We start from the raw sequence: 16,484 nt of genomic DNA on the forward strand, positions 1-16,484 counted from the left end.
GTAATATATATATATATATATATATATATATATATATATATATATATATATATATATATATATATATAAACACTGATCTCTGGCTGAAGGAGATTCGAACCTACGAACCTTGGAACAAGGTATGCAGTGCTTTACCAATCTACCCAAACTGGACCAATACCTTGGAGTCCAGCTTGCGCTAGACTTTGACCCAAGGCAGCCAGCTTTCAGGGAGAAGGCTTACAGCTTTTCATCTCATCCCCTGCATGCATCAGCCTTACTAGAGATATTAACAATGCAAGGAATTCGCAAGAGCAGGTGAAATATACACAGAACACTTATCTCTGGCTGATGAGATGAAAAGATGTAAGCCTTCTCCCTGAAAGCTGGCTGCCTTGGATCAAAGTCTAGCGCAAGCTGGACTCCAAGGTATTGGTCCAGTGTGGGTAGATTGGTAAAGCACTGCGTACCTTGTTCCAAGGTTCGTAGGTTCGAGTCTCCTTCAGCCAGAGATCAGTGTTTGTGTATATTTCGCCTGCTCTTGCGAATTCCTTGCATTGTTAATATCTCTAGTAAGGCTGATGCATGCACAGGATGAGATGAAAAGCTGTAAGCCTTCTCCCTGAAAGCTGGCTGCCTTGGATCTAAGTCTAGTACAAGCTGGACTCCAAGGTATTGGTCCAGTGTAGGTAGATTGGTAAAGCACTGCATACCTTGTTCCAAGGTTAGTAGGTTCGAGTCTCCTTAAGCCAGAGATCAGTGTTTGTGTATATTTCGCCTGCTCTTGCGAATTCCTTGCATATATATACATACATATATATATATATATATATATATATATATATATATATATATATATATATATATATATATATATATATATATATATATACAGGATGGGGTCCACCTCTGGTGCAAATTGTGGGACCCATAGCCTCGAAGTGGATAAAAAAGGCTTCAAGGAAGAATATTTGAATTTCTTCCTGAAGCCGTTTGAATATTCCACTTTCCCTACCACCCTATTTTTTCATATTTTTTTTTACCAGTAGGAATATTTTATTACATAATATGGTACAAAAGATTTAAGAGATGCATTGTTGATATAAAGGTGGCATGTACAGTACATGTTGTTACGTGTGTATCACCGATTATAGGACGAAAATCTCTTCCAGCTCCTCAGAGCTGGGGCGTGTGCCCAAAATACAGCAGGCATTACCCCTTTGAACAGCCGCACTGAACCGCTGGAACAGAAAACTAGCTGCCCTGGGATTCCTAGTTGCCCTGATGAGGCTTTTTCCCAGCTCCTTAAGGAATTTAGATGCATTCTTTCCCCATGAGCCAAGGGTCTCTGAGCCTATGGGAACAAACATATAATGATTGGCAAGTTCTCCATATTTTCTAGACTTTTGGGACTCCCTGAAGCTGGCAGCTGCCCCTCCTTCCTCCCTGGTGTATTGGAGATAGGTATCAGCACATGTATAATCCCACACCACCTGCTTCCCATCTGTCCAGGCTTGAAGGGTGATACCATCTGGACGCTTCTGGCTGCCATCAGGTCTGCATAACTGGGGTGGCTCCCTTACTGCTGGGCATCCAGCTGTTGTGAGGCTCCTCTTGATAATGTTATTAACCTCCTCATGTCTTGCAATCTTTCCCTCGGATTTACGGCACACAAAACAGTGGTACCCGAATCGGCCTGCTGCTTCACTGCCACAAATACACCTGCGTTCGGCGAGAATAGGGGCGGCAAGTCGAAGGGCAACACCGATGCGGATGGTCTGTGGGTCGACGAGTGTGCCAAGGCTGGAGTTGGGAACAGCCAACAGAAAATCCCCTGCATGATGTGCTCTCACTGCCAGGAGGCGGGCTCTATCCTTCCCTGACACACTCTGAAGCATTGTTGAGGCTATATTTTCCACTATTGGACCATCCCAGTGCGATTGTTTGTAGCTGTTGGGGGGAGCAGGTCTGGTTTCAGAGCTCGTTAGATTATCCCAGATCATGGCTCCGTCAATGAACTTTTGGTCCTGGACTCCAATCTTGTCCCTGAGATGTTCAGGGAGAATCGCTGCAAGCTCTCTGGATGCAATACATGAGGACAGAAAAGCAGGTAGTGCAATCTGTGATGACTTGCAGACACCAATGCTTCCTAGTCTGCCTGGAAGTGTAGCTTGGTTCCACTGCCCGCCTTCTAGAGTAAGGTTAAGTACTCGTAAAAATCTGCCTCAGGATACTGTCATATTCGTGCAGTATAGGGTTATCATATGAAGGTGCACATCTTAGGAAATATGTCAACCTGGGCAGACTCAAGCACTTTGTGAGAAGGTACAAGGCATCGTGGGTGTCCAGATTGCCTATTTGTTGTTCCATTCTCCTTAAAACTCTTCCAATTTCTTCCTGAGAATTGTGTCAATGGCATTGCTTCCCAGAGGTGCTCCTAGCAAGACACTGTTTGTGGGGGCAATGACTGTTACTCCTGGTAGTTTTGATCTCACTGCATTTATCACTTGTTGATTGACTGAGATGATTTCACATTTGGATGGATTCAGGATGAGACCCATTTCCTGTCCCCGTGTCATAACCTGTGTAAGATCATGTAGGAGGGACTCCTTTGTACCTGCTAGTGATTTCTCTCCCTGAAACCGTCCAAATATTTCCCTTACATTCTACACTTTGTTTCATAATTTTTATTTCTAACAATAAACATGTTCACAAATAACCCACACATAAAAGAGAGAAGCTTACGACGACGTTTCGGTCCGACTTGGACCATTTACAAAGTCACACTAACCAGAAGTGGAGCAGGACGGCTATATATAGGCAGGAAGAGGTGGTGGTAGTAGTAGTAGTAGTGGTTTTTTTTTTATATTTTATTTAAAACCAATACAGTTTAACATAAAAATAAAGAAACAGTATGGAACCTAATCAAATTAACTGACAAACGGATTGTACCTACATGCTCGCAAGATATTACAACAAAAACTTACATCAAGAACATAACTAAAAACAAAATTACATGTCACAGGGTCATGAATTGACATATATACAAAACCTTGCATGTATATAAATTGTACATATAAATGACATCTGACAAAGGTTCAATACACTTGAACATAAAATATACAAAGAAGTTATATCAGTTAAATCCCATCCTTCACATTAATCAAAAAACCAAAACCTAACATCATAATCTGACTAGATAATCTACATACTTATCCCTAACAATACAGCTGAACATATCCCAACATACAAATAAACAGAAAAAGAATACAGCTTAGAACACAATAACAAGCTCTATACTGTTACAATACACCCATATACAAATTTCAGACAAATGGCCTACGTCACTAAACTGTCTAGATATGTCTGTATACCATACAGACTAAAACTTAACATCAAGAACTTGCATGAACACCAAACCGGTATCAGGGTACAGACCATAATTATAAACTTTAAAAAGAATCAATCATGCATATATAAAGTATTACATAACGTCTGACCCATGACAAAGGCTCAATACAATAGAAAGAGATATATATTTATATATATACACATACACACCCACACACCCACACCCACATCCACACACACACACCCACACGTACACAAAATTTTTCACAAAATCACATTAATCAGATGCACTGTATGCACAATGCAAAACAGTATATAAGTATATCTCATCGTGCAAAAACCCAGCACGTGACATAAATACAAACTAAAACACACTTCATGTCGCAAATAACTTATTTCTCAAGAATCATGTTATACAAGACTGATACACATCATAATTATACATAAAAAAATCTATATTATACCTACATTCTGAAAAGTGTTATATCTACCATAACGAGACCTTGAGCTCTACATCCACACTTGGATGCCATAAAGTCCCAATGAATAACCAGGAAACCATTCCAAACCCACATTCACAACACTCTCACGACCCCCCCCTGGGAGGCGAGCCCGCTGTTGCCCCCTGACTCCCTCCAACCTATGAAAACCCCTTCACTCACTCATATCCAATCACAGATTTACGAGAATCCCTAACGTTAGCATTCTATACCCCTCTGAGAAAGCCTGATCCCACCTCCCCCCATACAAATCTCTGTTACGACACCTCGTACTATAGAACGTTACCACAAGAACCTTTCTTCTCTCCTCACTATCCCCTCTCCCCCTCATCACCCACGACATATATATATAATCTACCATGATATAATCTAAAGCTCTTATGACACCCTCGTCTAACCCACCCATATCTAGACTTAGAGCACGCAAAACCGACACCCCACGGCCCCCCACCCTCTGTACCAACCTACTTAACCAGCACCTAACCTCCTCTAGCCCTTCACAAAAGTAAACTACATGGAACGCTGTCTCATCCCCTCCACAGATACCACACCCCCCACCCTCTACAACCTGTCTGTTTCGTAATATCTCCCCAGACGGAAGGATCCCATGCAGAAAACGAAACATCACCTCACGCGCCCGAGGTTTTAACTTCAATTTACTAAATCTAAACCAAATACTCTTCCACGCATACATGGGGAACAAACCCTCAACTGGGACAACGCACCTACCTACAAGTAACCTACACAAAACCCTTATACGAACCTTTCTCAGTTAACTAACCAACATCACAGTTCTCAAAACTATTTCACATTCCCTCAACTCCATTCCTCGATACCACATACCCAGCCTGTCGTGTATCCTTCCCAAACGCCCCGCGTTCACACCCTCACGCAACACTTCCCATTTAATAAACACACATTTAGCCCTCCGTCTCAAATCCAACAACCCCAACCCACCCTGACTTACAGGTAACATTACAACCTCCCTCCGTAACCAATCACAACGTGAACCCCATAAAAATTTGTACACCCGTCTTAGTATCCCCGCAATCGCTGTCCCTGTAATTGGGAACACAGCTGCAACATACCAAACCTTACTATACAATAAAATGTTCACGACTATCACTCGCTGTATCAGAGTTAGGTGCTGGGGTCTCAGAACACCTAGACGCCCCACGATCCTTTCCAATAACCTATCCGAATTTTCCGCGCCGCAACCATGTCATCCCTATAAATAATACCACAAATCTTTAAAGACACCGCCCATTCTTTAACAACATTACATCTCCCCCCCACACCCCCCACCCAAGAACCCAACCCCATGCACCTTGACTTCGCACTATTTACCTGCATACCCGTGGCACTTCCAAATAATTGCACCACCTCGTCCAACACTCTCATTGACATCCCTGCACGAATGAGAACAGTGGTGTCGTCAACATATCCAATTAACCCCGGCCAGGCCCTCCCACCCCCCACACTTCCCTCACATGGCGTACATAAGCTACGGTCAACCATTCTATAAAAGGGGTCCTGGAAACACGCAAACAATATTTGGGACATGGGGCATCCCTGTCTAAGGCCTCTTCCCATTGCAATTTCCCTCCCCATACACCCATTAATCTGTATCCTCATTTTCGCCCCCTTGTACAACGTATTTACCCACTCGACTATTTCCTCCCCAAAACCCTGTCTCCTAAGTATAACCTGCAAAGCTCCCCTTTCCACTCTATCATATGCTCCCTGCCAGTCTAGAGCCAACAAAGCCGCCCCTCCACCCCCACCCTTAGCTTCCACAAAACTTCTCAGTATCCCATGTCCTTCAATCATCGACCTTCCCGGCAACCCGAACTGAGATTTTGACACCACCCTCTCCACTACACATTTGAACCTATTACCTAAAATTTTTGCAAACACCTTATAGTCTGCACACATCAGTGATATGGCTCGGTACTCCCGAAGGGTGGGCTGCCCCTTGACCTTCAGGACCAACACTACTACTGCTGTTTCCTGCTTCTCCCCCAACTTACCCTTCTCCTTCATACTATTAAATAACCTAACTATAAATTCCTTTATCAACGCCCAATGTTGTAAATAAAATTCTACCGGGAGACCATCAATACCGGGAGCTTTCCCCTTCCTCATTCTCCTTAACGCATTCTCTATTTCCTCTGCCGTAATCGTCCCACCTAAAGCCTTTCGATCACTATTTCCTAAATTACACGTCACATACGTACACACCTTGTCCAATGCCCCGTCACCCACCCCCCCACTGTTCCAGTACTTCTCGTACCAAGCCTCCGCATACGCACACATTCCCTTCGTGGTTCGTATCTCCTGCCCTACTCTATAATTCCCAACCATCTCTGTTACCTCTAAACATGGTATAGCCGCCAGCGCCTGCCTTTGCTTTTGATGCCGCAAAACACACGCTGACGGCTTGTCGCCCCAAAGCACTTCCTCCACCCCTGCCTGCATCCTTACAGCTTGAAACCTTTCATTTTGCCACACCCTCAACCTCCCCTTTATTTCAGCTATTTCATCCATAGGAAAATTATTCCCACCCACCCCCCTCCCATAGCAACCTCTTAACCTATCCTCTAAATAGTTAGCCAGTCCATATTTTAAATTATTAATACGTTTTCCTTCTCTCACATAAAACTTTCTAATCCTTTCCTTTGCGACACTATCCCACCATGTCACAATGTCATCCACTCCCTGTTCTTCCACACTAAGCTCCCTCCATAGGACTGAAAACCCCTCCAACCCCTCCTCATCACCTAACACACTTATATTTAATTTCCAATAACTTCTATATATGTCCGCGAGCGTCCCCCACCCAGCCTCCACCACCACTCCCCTATGATCTGACATTGTAGCCTCAACAGTACTGAAAGATTTCACGTCCACTCCCTGAGAAAGGTACACTCTATCTAGTCTCGCAGCATAACCACTCCTAACAAACGTATATTCAGTCTCCCACACCGCTCCCCCAAAGGCATCACGTAACCTAACATCCCTTAATAAATCCCTAAGAGCCACAGACATATATCCAGCCCCTCTTGGGTCCACATCAGCCACCCTGATTACACTATTCCAGTCCCCACCAACTATCGCCACCTCTGGCAGTGCACTTAAGAAAAACACAAGATCCTCACACACAAAATCATTCTTTACCTTTATGTTATTTTCTGCCGGCGCATACACACTCACAAAAGACACACGCTTACCCATCCACCACCCATCCACACGCAACACCCTCCCTCCCCCTCCTCCCTCGCTTCTCTGCAAAACAAACGGGCTCGTCTCCCTTATTAAAATTCCCACACCACCTTTTAGACGGGGAGATGGCAGGGTAACTACCCGAAATCCTGCCACCTCCAACACCCTACCCTCTTTGAAATTGTGCTCCTGCAGGAACACAACATCCACTCTAGATTTATTCAGAAAATTACGAAACCAATCTCTCTTCATACCGCTACATAACCCATTAACATTTACAGACATACACCTAAGGCCTATTAAAGTTTCCACCCCTGCTTCCTCTCATCACTCTTTACAACTCCAGAGCTTGAATTTACGTTCAACACCTTCAGAGTGCTCTCTTTCCCTCCCCCCTTCTTCCGGTGCCTCCTATCATGGCTACCACCACCTACACCACTACCTTCACACTTCACCTCAGTCTGTTTCCCAGGCCTTTGTGCAGGCGTAAGGACGTCATCAGAATCTGATGTAGCCGCCCTCTTTCTCGTGACAGTCATGTTGCACATATCTTGATCAGATGTTACCTCTCGATGAACCTCCACCTCCACCTGAGAATGGTGTAATGAGTCAATGGACGACTCCAAACCACCATCACGTCCCAAATTATCATGTCTCAGACTTTCTGGAAGCGACGATTCTCCAATGACACCACGCTCAGATGTAACATCCCTCTCTGGTGGTGACAACGTCTTCAACACCTCCACCAATTCCTCCTCAATCTCAAGAACCTTCTCTTGTACTTGCTGCTCCTCCTTATCCACAGGAGACGACACCTGATCAGGCAGTTGGGGGCGGGACTCCAACTCATCACCAGTCCTGTGTGCCCGATCCACTATCTCGCTCCACAAAACACCACGCCCTCCATCCGATGTTTGTTCCTCACTTGCCACCTTTGAAGCAGGGGCTGCGACGTCCACCACAGGTCCAGGCACATGTCTTCGCTTGTCACAGGTCGCCGCTATGTGATCATACTCACCACATAGGCGGCACGTACGTCGTTGTCCTGGGTACATTACCATTACCTGCGTCCTGAAATCTTGTAGGTACACATAGGATGGTATTGGGTGCCTCAAAGTCATTTTGAGGTTGAAAGAACCCTCTGGAAAACCAGCATAGGCTCCTGCCGCCCACGTACCATGTTGAGCATAATGCACCGTCCCATGCTTCTCAAAAACTTTCCTTATATCCGCCTCGTCCGCCTCAAAGGGAACGTTGCGTAACTTGATCCATGTATAATACCGTGAAACATCTATCATTCTTACAGTGACAGCTGGTGTGACGTTAAGACTCACGTCCTGAAACCTGGTGACTAACGATTCATAAACCGTTGCTGATAGCAGTTTGACGAAAATTCGTTGTCCTCCGTTCAATGCTACACCATACAAGTCACTATCTTGTACTCGATAAGTCTCCCGTATGATCTTTGGCAATAAGACTTGCGCAGAACTGGGCGTTATCGTTCCTTTAAGTAGCTCGATGCCTACAGTATTTATCCTTCGTCTCAGACTAACCGCCATCTTGACGATCACAGTGCACCTAAGTTGTCAGCCGAGGTGTGACAGCACCACTTCACACCACTGCAGCCAGGTAACTGACAAGGGCGCTCGCCTACAAACAACAGAGGGGTGCAGAGCACTACCGCACACTACCGTGGTCAGGCAGCGAATTTTAGTAGTGGTTAGTGTGACTTTGTAAATGGTCCAAGTCGGACCGAAACGTCGTCGTAAGCTTCTCTCTTTTATGTGCGGGTTATTTGTGTATCGTTCCAGTCACGGTATTGTGCCTTTTTTTGTTATTTAATAAACATGTATTCAATAAACTAATATTTTAAGACAGATTATGTATCTATTGAAGCTCCTGAAAAGTCGAACGAAACCCAAAACTGGAACAGGCAATTTTCCTCTTGATTGCCACATTGAGACACTAAATCAAATCATCAAGATTTGCATTGTTCTGCAACACAATCAACATGTGCCATCTATTTGGCTTGTGGTAGTAAACTATTTCAAAATTAAAACTACATACATACGTTATTCTTCATGGGGAGAAAATTTTAAAGTAGTTATACCAAAATTAAATTTACAATCACAATCAACAATCTAAAGCCAAATTAAATCATTTATTGTATTTGTATTTGGAGGTAGGGAGAATGGAAGAAGTGAATATGTTCCGATATTTGTGAATGGACGTGTCAGCAGATACATCTATGAAAAAAGTGAACCATGAAATAGACAAAGAGAAACTGGTAGGCTTTTTTTTTTGGGGGGGGGGGGATCTGTGAAAAAAGTCTATCTATAAAGGCGAAAAAAAAGTGATCGTAGCAGAGCATGAACGTACCAGCACTTTTATAAGGGTGTTATTCATGGGGTTTAAACGTTGCAGTGAGGAGGCTGGAGGCAGTGGAAATGTTTGAAAGTAATGTGTGGAGTAAATATTACATAGAGAAATGGGAGCATAAAAATTAAAAGATAAATTATGGTTACCATAGGTATAATTAACCAGCGGAAGGCCTCGGTCAGATGACCAAAAGCTCCAAAGGCGGGTCATCATCTGACTAAGACCCGCGTCAGGAAACATTTGTCCTGTTTCCTGACGAACCTTACCTAACCTAACCTAGCTGAGGAGGGGATGCTGAGGCAGTTATGACATTTAAGAAACATGGAGCAGAATAAGATTACCAAAAGTGTGTATAAATCTGAGGAAGAAGTAGGGCTGGAGGTCATCTGAGGAATGGTTAGAGGACAGAGGGTAAACAGATACTGAGTTGTAGGGGATTGAGCCCCAGCAAGCTCGTGTAAGCATATTAGATCGGATTGAACAGACACAAGTGGTTTCTATGACTTGACATGCTGTTAGAGTGTATGTTATCTTAGAGGGTGGGGAGTACAGTGCATGCATTGTACTCCCCACCTAAGAAGAATAAAATAATAAGTAATGATGCAGATAACTTGAACATTCCTGAGACTACTCAACCAATTATGGGATATAATGGTTGTGAATTTTAATTAAACTAAGTAATTATTTATTTTTAAATATGTTCTTATTTTGTAAAAACAAAAAAGAAGGTCATCACATGTAATATATTTTGTATAAGAACACAGAGAAGTTAAAAACAAACAAATTATATAACATATGTTTAATAAGACTGTCATTCCCATTTGCCCCCTTAGGGCGGGGATGACAGACCAGAGGCCTAGCTTGTGGCTAGGCCTGGGGACAGTTAGTCCCAAAGATGAGGAGGTCCTTGTGCCTCCTCCCATGGGAGACTTACGTCTCAGACACTCCCTAAAGAAGGAGCCAAGGCCGGGCCACCACTTGGAAAAGGCCCGGGCCGGGAGAATACCGGCTAATCTTTAATAAAAATAAATATAAAAGAAATTGGTCCCAAAGATGAGGGGGTACTTGTACCTCCTCCCATGGGAGACTTAAGTCTCCAGATACTCCCCAGATAGAGAGTCAAGGCCGGGTCACCACTACTTGGAAAAGACCCGGGCCGGGAGAATACCGGCGAATAAAAAAACAAAAATGGATCGACACCATGCCTAACCCTTCTAGGGTAGGGTAGGTGCCTGAGCCCGAGCTTTTGGCTCACAAGACCCTTCTAGGGTAGGGTAGGTGCCTGAGCCCGAGCTTTTGACTCACAAGACCCTTCTAGGGTAGGGTAGGTGCCTGAGCCCGAGCTTTTGGCTCACAAGACCCTTCTAGGGTAGGGTAGGTGCCTGAGCCCGAGCTTTTAGCTCAAAAGACCCTTCTAGGGTAGGGTAGGTGCCTGAGCCCGAGCTTTTGACTCACAAGACCCTTCTAGGGTAGGGTAGGTGCCTGAGCCCGAGCTCTTGGCTCACAAGACCCTTCTAGGGTAGGGTAGGTGCCTGAGCCCGAGCTTTTGGCTCACAAGACCCTTCTAGGGTAGGGTAGGTGCCTGAGCCCGAGCTTTTGGCTCACAAGACCCTTCTAGGGTAGGGTAGGTGCCTGAGCCCGAGCTTTTGGCTCACAAGACCCTTCTAGGGTAGGGTAGGTGCCTGAGCCCGAGCTTTTGGCTCACAAGACCCTTCTAGGGTAGGGTAGGTGCCTGAGCCCGAGCTTTTGGCTCACAAGACCCTTCTAGGGTAGGGTAGGTGCCTGAGCCCGAGCTTTTGGCTCACAAGACCCTTTTAGGGTAGGGTAGGTGCCTGAGCCCTAGCTTTTGGCTCACAAGACCCTTCTAGGGTAGGGTAGGTGCCTGAGCCCGAGCTTTTGGCTCACAAGACCCTTCTAGGGTAGGGTAGGTGCCTGAGCCCGAGCTTTTGGCTCACAAGACCCTTCTAGGGTAGGGAAGGTGCCTGAGCCCGAGCTTTAGGCTCACAAGACCCTTATAAGGTAGGGTAGGTGCCTGAGCCCGAGCTTTTGGCACACAAGACCCTTCTAGGGTAGGGTAGGTGCCTGAGCCCGAGCTTTAGGCTCACAAGACCCTTCTAGGGTAGAGTAGGTGCCTGAGCCCGAGCTTTTGGCTCACAAGACTCTTCTAGGGTAGGGTAGGTGCCTGAGCCCGAGCTTTTGGCTCACAAGTACCTTCTAGGGTAGGGTAGGTGCCTGAGCCCGAGCTTTTGGCTCACAAGACCCTTCTAGGGCAGGGTAGGTGCCTGAGCCCGAGCTTTTGGCTCACAAGACACTTCTAGGGTAAGTTAGGTGCCTGAGCCCTAGCTTTTGGCTCACAAGACCCTTCTTGGGTAGGGTAGGTGCCTGAGCCCGAGCTTTTGGCTCACAAGACCCTTCTAGGGTAGGGTAGGTGCCTGTGCCCGAGCTTTTGGCTCACAAGACCCTTCTAGGGTAGGGTAGGTGCCTGAGCCCGAGCTTTTGGCTCACAAGACCCTTCTAGGGTAGGGTAGGTGCCTGAGCCCGAGCTTTTGGCTCACAAGACCCTTCTAGGGTAGGGTAGGTGCCTGAGCCCGAGCTTTTGGCTCACAAGACCCTTCTAGGGTAGGGTAGGTGCCTGAGCCCGAGCTTTTGGCTCACAAGACCCTTCTAGGGTAGGGTAGGTGCCTGAGCCCGAGCTTTTGGCTCACAAGACCCTTCTAGGGTAGGGTAGGTGCCTGAGCCCGAGCTTTTGGCTCACAAGACCCTTCTAGGGTAGGGTAGGTGCCTGAGCCCGAGCTTTTGGCTCACAAGACCCTTCTAGGGTAGGGTAGGTGCCTGAGCCCGAGCTTTTGGCTCACAAGACCCTTCTAGGGTAGGGAAGGTGCCTGAGCCCGAGCTTTAGGCTCACAAGACCCTTCTAAGGTAGGGTAGGTGCCTGAGCCCGAGCTTTTGGCACACAAGACCCTTCTAGGGTAGGGTAGGTGCCTGAGCCCGAGCTTTAGGCTCACAAGACCCTTCTAGGGTAGAGTAGGTGCCTGAGCCCGAGCTTTTGGCTCACAAGACTCTTCTAGGGTAGGGTAGGTGCCTGAGCCCGAGCTTTTGGCTCACAAGTACCTTCTAGGGTAGGGTAGGTGCCTGAGCCCGAGCTTTTGGCTCACAAGACCCTTCTAGGGTAGGGTAGGTGCCTGAGCCCGAGCTTTTGGCTCACAAGACACTTCTAGGGTAAGTTAGGTGCCTGAGCCCGAGCTTTTGGCTCACAAGACCCTTCTTGGGTAGGGTAGGTGCCTGAGCCCGAGCTTTTGGCTCACAAGACCCTTCTAGGGTAGGGTAGGTGCCTGTGCCCGAGCTTTTGGCTCACAAGACCCTTCTAGGGCAGGGTAGGTGCCTGAGCCCGAGCTTTTGGCTCACAAGACCCTTCTAGGGTAGGGTAGGTGCCTGAGCCCGAGCTTTTGGCTCACAAGACCCTTCTAGGGCAGGGAAGGTGCCTGAGCCCGAGCTTTTGGCTCACAAGACCCTTCTAGGGCAGGGTAGGTGCCTGAGCCCGAGCTTTTGGCTCACAAGACCCTTCTAGGACAGGGTAGGTGCCTGAGCCCGAGCTTTTGGCTCACAAGACCCTTCTAGGGCAGGGTAGGTGTCTGAGCCCGAGCTTTTGGCTCACAAGACCCTTCTAGGGTAGGGTAGGTGCCTGAGGCCGAGCTTTTGGCTCACAAGACCCTTCTAGGGCAGGGTAGGCGCCTGAGCCCGAGCTTTTGGCTCACAAGACCCTTCTAGGGCAGGGTAGGTGCCTGAGCCCGAGCTTTTGGCTCACAAGACCCATCTAAGGTAGGGTAGGTGCCTGAGCCCGAGCTTTTGGCTCACAATACCCTTCTAGGGTAGGGTAGGTGCCTGAGCCCAAGTTTTTGGCTCACAAGATCCTTCTAGGGTAGGGTAGGTGCCTGAGCCCTAGCTTTTGGCTCATAAGACCCTTCTAGGATAGGGTAGGTGCCTGAGCCCGAGCTTTTGGCTCACAAGAACCTTCTAGGGTAGGGTAGGTGCAGGAGCCCGAGCTTTTGGCTCACAAGACCCTTCTAGGGTAGGGTAGGTGCCTGAGCCCGAGCTTTTGGCTCACAAGACCCTTCTAGGGCAGGGAAGGTGCCTGAGCCCGAGCTTTTGGCTCACAAGACCCTTCTAGGGCAGGGTAGGTGCCTGAGCCCGAGCTTTTGGCTCACAAGACCCTTCTAGGACAGGGTAGGTGCCTGAGCCCGAGCTTTTGGCTCACAAGACCCTTCTAGGGCAGGGTAGGTGCCTGAGCCCGAGCTTTTGGCTCACAAGACCCTTCTAGGGTAGGGTAGGTGCCTGAGGCCGAGCTTTTGGCTCACAAGACCCTTCTAGGGCAGGGTAGGCGCCTGAGCCCGAGCTTTTGGCTCACAAGACCCTTCTAGGGCAGGGTAGGTGCCTGAGCCCGAGCTTTTGGCTCACAAAACCCATCTAGGGTAGGGTAGGTGCCTGAGCCCGAGCTTTTGGCTCACAATACCCTTCTAGGGTAGGGTAGGTGCCTGAGCCCAAGTTTTTGGCTCACAAGACCCTTCTAGGGTAGGGTATGTGCCTGAGCCCTAGCTTTTGGCTCATAAGACCCTTCTAGGGTAGGGTAGGTGCCTGAGCCCGAGCTTTTGGCTCACAAGAACCTTCTAGGGTAGGGTAGGTGCAGGAGCCCGAGCTTTTGGCTCACAAGACCCTTCTAGGGTAGGGTAGGTGCCTGAGCCCGAGCTTTTGGCTCACAAGACCCTTCTAGGGTAGGGTAGGTGCCTGAACCGGAGCTTTTGGCTCACAAGACCCTTCAAGGGTAGGGTAGGTGCCTGAGCCCGAGCTTTTGGCTCACAAGACCCTTCTAGGGTAGGGTAGGTACCTGAGCACGAGCTTTTGGCTCACAAGACCCTTCTAGGGTAGGGTAGGTGCCTGAGCCCGAGCTTTTAGCTCACAAGACCCTTCTAGGGTAGGGTAGGTGCCTGAGCCCGAGCTCTTAGCTCACAAGTCCCTTCTAGGGTAGGGTAGGTGCCTGAAGCCTGAGCTTTTAGCTCACAAGACCCTTCTAGGGTAGGGTATGTGCCTGAGCCCGAGCTTTTAGCTCACAAGACCCTTCTAGGGTAGGGTAGGTACCTGAGCCCGAGCTTATAGCTCACAAGACCCTTCTAGGGTAGGGTAGGTGCCTGAGCCCGAGCTTTTAGCTCACAAGACCCTTCTAGGGTAGGGTAGGTGCCTGAGCCCGAGCTTATAGCTCACAAGACCCTTCTAGGGTAGGGTAGGTCCCTGAGCCCGAGCTTTTAGCTCACAAGACCCTTCTAGGGTAGGGTACGTACCTGAGCCCGAGCTTTTAGCTCACAAGACCCTTCTAGTGTAGGGTAGGTGCCTGAGCCCGAGCCTTTAGCTCACAAGTACCTTCTAGGGTAGGGTAGGTGCCTGAGCCCGAGCTTTTAGCTCACAAGACCCTTCTAGTGTAGGGTAGGTGCCTGAGCCCGAGCCTTTAGCTCACAAGTACCTTCTAGGGTAGGGTAGGTGCCTGAGCCCGAGCTTTTAGCTCACAAGACCCTTCTAGGATAGGGTAGGTGCCTGAGCCCGAGCTTTTAGCTCACAAGACCCTTCTAGGGTAGGGTAGGTGCCTGAGCCCGAGCTTACAGCTCACCAGACTGTCATTCCCATTAGTCCCCTTGGGGCGGGGATGGCACCAGAGAGGCCTAGCTTGTTGCTAGGCCTGGGGACAGTTGGTCCCAAAGATGAGGAGGTACTTGTGCCTCCTCCCATGGGAGACTTAGGTCTCAGACACTCCCTAAAGAGGGAGCCAAGGCAAGGCCACCACTTGGAAAAGGCCCGGGCCGGGAGAATACCGGCGAATAATTAATAATAATAATAATAATAAAATGAGAATACCGGCGAATAAAAAAAAATAAAAAAAAAAAATAAAAAAGATAATACGGGCCGGGAGAATACCGGCGAATAAAAAAAAAAAAAATATTCGCCATTTCCATCCAGAGATAATAACCTCAGTTTCTTAGGAAACATTCTTCTACCTCCATTACTGAATAAAAAATTATTCTTACTTATAACAACGTCCTCTTTTATTTCTCTAAAGACAATGGGAACAGGAGGGAAGATCCTGATGCTCTCCTTGATGCACATCTCAGTGTACTTCATCTGGCGAACATCGTCCAGAGTGGCGGGGGCGTCACTCTTGCCAAATATGTCGTCTACTTCTTCCTGTACTCGATCCTGGGTGGCAAAACTTTTATTAAAGATGATAACAAAGCAATTTAAAAATTCCAGGGAGGAAAACAATGGTCGTTACATAATAAATGTGAAGCAACAAAGTATATATATATATATATATTTATTTATATATATATATATATATATATATATATATATATATATATATATATATATATATATATATATATATATATATATATATATATATATATATATATATATATACTTATATATATATATATATACAGGAAGGTACCACCTCTAGAACTTTACTGGGGATCCTCATCCTCGGAGAAGAGAATAAACGTACCTCAGAGAAAACTCAAGGTTCTCTCCAAAGCTGTTGGAATATTTTCTTCTACTACCCCCTATATTCTATATTACATGCTAACTTTATTAATAGACAGAAGACATTGACAGAAAACACAAACATGAATACATTGGTACAATATATCAAAGGCTGTGAATCTCCTCCATTTAAGACTATGTACACCATGTGGTCGGCTTGCGCATCGCCGCAAATACACATACATTTCATGTGAGTTGGGCAGCAAAACGCAGAGCCACTGCAATACGGAGGGTCTTAGGGTGGAGACGTGTTCCCACTGCCGAAATGGGAAATGTTTGGAGGAAGCCCCCAAAATTAATATGCACTCATAACTTGGAGACGGGCAGTCTCCCTGTCTGATGTTACAGCCCTAAGCATGATGGCAAGCATCTTTTCAGTGATGGGGTCATCCCAGCTTGACTGTTTGTAGGAAAGTGCTGCACTAGGTTTTTGCTGCTGTAGCAGCAAGAGTCTCCCATTCAGTG

The 16,484-nt window shown here is 46.9% G+C and overlaps 1 protein-coding gene across 1 annotated transcript in view; it reads right to left on the reverse strand.

Annotated features, from left to right (window-relative positions):
* Positions 1 to 15,688, reverse strand: part of LOC138851196 (cytochrome P450 4C1-like) — a 35,146-nt gene extending 19,458 nt beyond the window's left edge. Inside the window, exon 1 of the mRNA XM_070080001.1 lies at positions 15,503 to 15,688. Coding sequence (XP_069936102.1) covers positions 15,503 to 15,596 — 94 coding nt within the window. The 5' untranslated portion in view covers positions 15,597 to 15,688. The remainder of the gene's footprint in view (positions 1 to 15,502) is intronic.
* Positions 15,689 to 16,484: the final 796 nt, after the last annotated feature.

Source organism: Cherax quadricarinatus, unplaced genomic scaffold (genome assembly GCF_038502225.1).
Source record: "Cherax quadricarinatus isolate ZL_2023a unplaced genomic scaffold, ASM3850222v1 Contig73, whole genome shotgun sequence".
NCBI lineage: Eukaryota > Metazoa > Arthropoda > Malacostraca > Decapoda > Parastacidae > Cherax > Cherax quadricarinatus.